This window comes from Palaemon carinicauda, chromosome 25, assembly GCF_036898095.1.
Source record: "Palaemon carinicauda isolate YSFRI2023 chromosome 25, ASM3689809v2, whole genome shotgun sequence".
NCBI lineage: Eukaryota > Metazoa > Arthropoda > Malacostraca > Decapoda > Palaemonidae > Palaemon > Palaemon carinicauda.
This window is the reverse complement of record NC_090749.1, coordinates 53,962,241-53,967,831: the sequence shown is the minus strand read 5'-3', so window position 1 is coordinate 53,967,831 and position 5,591 is coordinate 53,962,241. Positions and strand designations below refer to the sequence as shown.

At 36.0% G+C, this 5,591-nt stretch overlaps 1 protein-coding gene across 1 annotated transcript in view; it reads left to right on the top strand.

Annotated features, from left to right (window-relative positions):
* LOC137619034 (uncharacterized) overlaps positions 1–4,974 on the top strand; it is a 60,071-nt gene extending 55,097 nt beyond the window's left edge. Inside the window, exons 9-10 of the mRNA XM_068349231.1 lie at positions 2,706–2,776; positions 3,970–4,974. Of these exons, the coding sequence (XP_068205332.1) occupies positions 2,706–2,776; positions 3,970–4,974 (1,076 nt within the window). The remainder of the gene's footprint in view (positions 1–2,705; positions 2,777–3,969) is intronic.
* Positions 4,975–5,591: the final 617 nt, after the last annotated feature.

Here is a 5,591-nt window from a genome sequence, read left to right as displayed (position 1 = left end):
CCATTTTTATATACTCTGTTCAAATATAGCATGAAAAAGATATTTAAATTCATTTTGATGTTTTGAGTTGGATCTTCTCTAATAGAATATTGATTACAAAAAATTTGATTTCTACACTCACATGATGTTCATATTGCTTTTACTCCACAAGCCCAGTTTAATCCTGTTAACCTGTAATTTTTTTTTTAATTTTTCCATTTTCTTATGCTTCAATAAATACATAGTGTGCGTTTTTTATTTTTGTTATGGAACAAATGACAAATCTGGAAGTACTTTCTAATTTTCCTAATGGTACAAACCTGTAGCTATTTATACAGACTGGCTCATCAGCACCAGTCCCCCTTGAAGTCCTACCTGCATGCAAAGTGAGGCTCAAAGCCCAGGTGTGTGAGGGAGAGGGTAGCTACTACCCCCCACTCCCCCACTAACTAGAGGGTAGGTGGTTAACCCCCGCTACATTTCTAATGGCTTGTCTTTCAGCTTCGTTAAAAGTAATACCCCTATAAATAGCTACAGGTTTGTATCATTAGGAAAATTACAAGTTACTTCCAAATTTGTAATATTTTATAAAAATTCTGTTTATTTCGATGAATCTCATCTGCTGTTCATATTGCTGACTCCCAGACACTGTTGGAGGCATGATGCAATTGAAGGAAAGCGATTGATAAATGTAAGTACAAGTAATGCAACCAGGTTAAGGGTTATTAACCTGGTCTAGGTTACTCATCTAGAATACTTTGATAAAACAATTTAAATTACGGCTTGAACTAAGGCCTCTGGATCTTTACTAAAGTAATTAAGAATAATGTACTGTATTGTAGATTAACTCTCTTTACTTATGATCCAGTAAATAATTGTAATTGATTCTAAATAGACTATCAAATAAAACCACATATTCAAAGACAACCGAATAATGAATTAACTGAATTCAAAATTACTTAGACCACTTCCCCTGCCGCTTGTGCCTAGAGCCTAGAGCCAAAGATTTTCATAGGCAAACCAGGCTTCTTTAAGGTAGTGTTTATTAAACTCTGACTTGGTACAGCATTGAGCTGTTGCGGTTTTGCTTAGCAGGTAACTAGGGACCTTCGCTCCAGAAGAACAAATTAGGAACACTATCTCTTCTAACTTTTGTTTTGTCGAAATACTACTGTACTGGAAAAAGAAATCTATGTACTACAGAATTATATTCGTCTAGTTTTAATGTACGGATGTGAAATAATTGAGGTAGACTCTTGAGCTTGAAATAATTGCTGGCTCCGAATGAATGTAAAAGAGACCAGATCGTTCTGTGTTCCCTGAATCTTCCCTTGACCAACAACTCTTGCAATTCACTTAATCGACGTTAAAGTCAACTGACAGTGTTATGACCATGACATCTTTAATACAGTAGATAGATTTTCCATTAGTTCAAATCTCACCCCCATTTAAATACTGTAAAACCACCTCTAAATTCAAGAAAGGTCTTTCAATAATGAAGGATTTGAACAAATCATCTATAATACCTGGAACAGATAAATCTAATCCTCAACGCTTCAATAAAGAATTAAGGATGGTTTCATACATACATACATACATATACCAAAGGCACTTCCCCCAATTTTTGGGGGGTAGCCGACAACAACAAGAAACAAAACAAAAAAGGGGACCTCTACTCTCTACGTTCCTCCAGCCTAACCAGGGACTCAGCCGAGTTCAGCTGGTACTGCTAGGGTGCCACAGCCCAACCTCCCACATTTCCACCACAGATGAAGCTTCATACTGCTGAGTCCCCTACTGCCGCTACCTCCGCGGTCATCTAAGGCACCGGAGGAAGCAGCAGGGCCTACCAGAACTGCGTCACAATCGCTCGCCATTCATTCCTATTTCTAGCACGCTCTCTTGCCTCTCTCACATCTATCCTCCTGTCACCCAGAGCTTTCTTCAAACCATCCATCCACCCAAACCTTGGCCTTCCTCTTGTACTTCTCCCATCAACTCTTGCATTCATCACCTTCTTTAGCAGACAGCCATTTTCCATTCTCTCAACATAGCCAAACCACCTCAACACATTCATATCCACTCTAGCCGCTAACTAATTTCTTACACCATTCTCACCCTCACCACTTCGTTCCTAACCCTATCTACTCGAGATACACCAGCCATACTCCTCAGACACTTCATCTCAAACACATTCAATTTCTGTCTCTCCATCACTTTCATTCCCCACAACTTAGATCCATACATCACAGTTGGTACAATCACTTTCTCATATAGAACTCTCTTTACATTCATGCCCAACCCTCTATTTTTTACTACTCCCTTAACTGCCCCCAACACTTTGCAACCTTCATTGACTCTCTGACGTACATCTGCTTCCACTCCACCATTTGCTGCAACAACAGACCCCAAGTACTTAAACTGATCCACCTCCTCAAGTAACTCTCCATTCAACATGACATTCAACCTTGCACCACCTTCCCTTCTCGTACATCTCATAACCTTACTCTTACCCACATTAACTCTCAACTTCCTTCTCTCACACACCCTTCCAAATTCTGTCACTAGTCGGTCAAGCTTCTCTTCTGTGTCCCTTAATAAAAAAGAAAACAAAAACACTTAAGATTATCCAAGCTATTTCTACTTATGGACAGATTTTTAACTTTGTACCAATCAAAATAAACCTAACATTGTCTTTGATACAAGTTATTGGTATACTCTTTTAGAACTTATAATTGACAATCTGAAGGAATTGAAGCCCTTTGTTTCTGAGAATACAGTGGATAGGTTCCATGTGGTCAGATGTATCATAGATGGGTTTGGATGCACCTACTTTCATATTGGCTGATTGAGTAGATAGATTCTGTACAGTAACCTTATGGGTTGGTCCAATAACAAGGGACTACAGATCTGTGAACCAATCCCTGTGGGCATCATCCTGCTGTTCACAGAGCTTCTGAACTTGTGTAGCACCTGCCAAATCAGGGCAAATGGGGCGAGGTGATACAGAAAGATTTAGTTAACTAGTCTTGGCACAAAGCAATTATGTTTCCAAGCTATGGTATCCAAGATCGGTAAACACACCTCAAGTCTTATAATTATTCAGTGATATGGCAAACGTATCTGTTTTTAGGCAACCCCACCTCTTCCAAATCTCTTGAAAAATCAAGGGATGCAGACACCATTTGTTTTGGTAAAATCTGTTTCTTCCTGTTCGACACACACACACACACACACACACACACACATATATATATATATATATATATATATATATATATATATATATATATATATATATATATATATATATATATATATATATATATATTATATACATATATGTATATACTGTATATATATATGTATATATATATATATATATATATATATATATATATATATATATATATATATATATATATATATATATATATACTGTATATAGACATATATATATATATGTATTTATAAAATTATATATATATATATATATATATGTATTTACATATATTTATATATATATATATGTATGTGTATATATATATATATATATATATATATATATAGATTTATATATATATATATATATATATATATATATATATATATATATATATATGTATGTATATATATATATATATATATATATATATATATATATATATATATATATATATATATATATATATATATATATATATATATATTTAATCAAATTTTGTTAATCTATCACTTGAAAAGTTTGCATATTGAAAACGCTGAACTGATTATCCTATGATATTCACTATTAATGTTTTGTACTGCTTGCTCTATACTCTAGGTTACTGTATATTCTTTAGCTAAATTAGTCATTCAACTGTTTTTTCATAGAAATCACAATTTTTATAATGCAAAATATTTGTAAGTTTCAGCAAAATTGTTAAGCAGAATATTTGTATGAAATAACCATTTCTTGTCATCATCATTAACTCTTGATTTTTTTCAAAGCTGTTGACTACATTTTCTCCTGTACCTGTCGTAGTAACTCAAGTGACATCCGGTCAGTCTTCAATAAGGTCTTCACCGCTGCCTCGCCGTTCCTCTACCCGCAGTGCTCCTGGAGGAACATCCCCAAGACGGCACCGACCAAGAACACCTTCCGTGCGTGGAGGACCTGTCCACGTTGTGGAAGTGGAATCTGACAGCATCACGACTCCAAGAGTGGAGATTGAATCTCCCTCAAAATCACTAGCATCTATACGAATGAGCTTGAGAGGAGACATCTCTGAGGTGCGTCAATCACCTCCATTGTCTCTGCTCTGTGATACTCTAGAACCGCCAGCTACACCAGCTCCTAACGAAATGTCCCAGAGCTTTTTACCTTCAGATTTTCAACTTCACTCTGCATCCACTCCTCATCTTTTGCCTCAGACTTACGTTACATCTCCCATTCAAGCTCTTCCTCAGCCGTTAGCAATAGACCCAGCCCATTCGGTGCAACTTCATGCAGAATCTCCGATAAACACAGTATCTTATACGACCCAACACATCAGCCTTACAACCCAAGCTAGCACAGTTCCACAGACGTTAGTTCCATCGAATATATTCACGACGCCTCATCCTTACAATACAGCCCCCCAGATCTGCACAGCACCACAAGTTCACGTTGTGACGGCGGCCCCTGATATCATCACCTCTCAAACCCAGATCCAGAATACGCCTCAGATTCATATTGAATCTGAGGACCACTTAGTTTCACACATCCAGGAAGCACCTCAAGTTCTGAGAGTACACGAACCACTAATGCATCCCGAAGCATTGCAGCAGCAACAGCAAATCGCTCAGGACGCGTCTGCAGTACAATCTGGAGGTGAAATAACCACTGCACCCCAACATCACCCCACCACACCCATTACGAAACAACGTAGCTCACCTGATACTGGTTTAATAAAATTTTATCCTACTTTTCGATACATGTGCTATTCATTATCCTTATTCATTGCCAAATCATAATCCTGTGAAACTCACAATCAATAGACATATGGAAATTAAATTACTTAATCAATAGACACAAGGAAATTAAATTACTTACTGGTATTGACAAAATAAATCTGTTTGCAGCCTATCCATCTTAGGCAAAGCATGGATGAATATGATCCATTTTTGAAAAGAGATCTTTAAGAATAACAAATTATATACATATATGGGTTCCTTATAAACAGGGTCAAGATATAGCAAAATATCTTTAACTCAAAACGTGATATTATTTGAGTCTACCAAAAATAAAATTCCTCAAAACATTGAAAAATGCTCACAGAAGTTTGTACGCATCCAAGCCTAAACCACTACAGCAAATATATCAAAACAAAGAACTTGAGAAATGTCCAGCATAAAACTTTGCATAACCACTACAAATTCTTCACAGAAGGAATCAACACTTATAAAAACAAACTAGGTTAGAATAGAGAGCACTAAAACATTTGAGCAAAAATCTGTTTGAAACTTATATAACAAAAGAAGTAGACCAATCATTATTTTTTTTTAAATCCATTAATAAAACAAAGCAGCCATGACATGTAATAGAGCATCCGTTTGTGAAACAACCAATGTAAAATCTGGTATTAAACAAA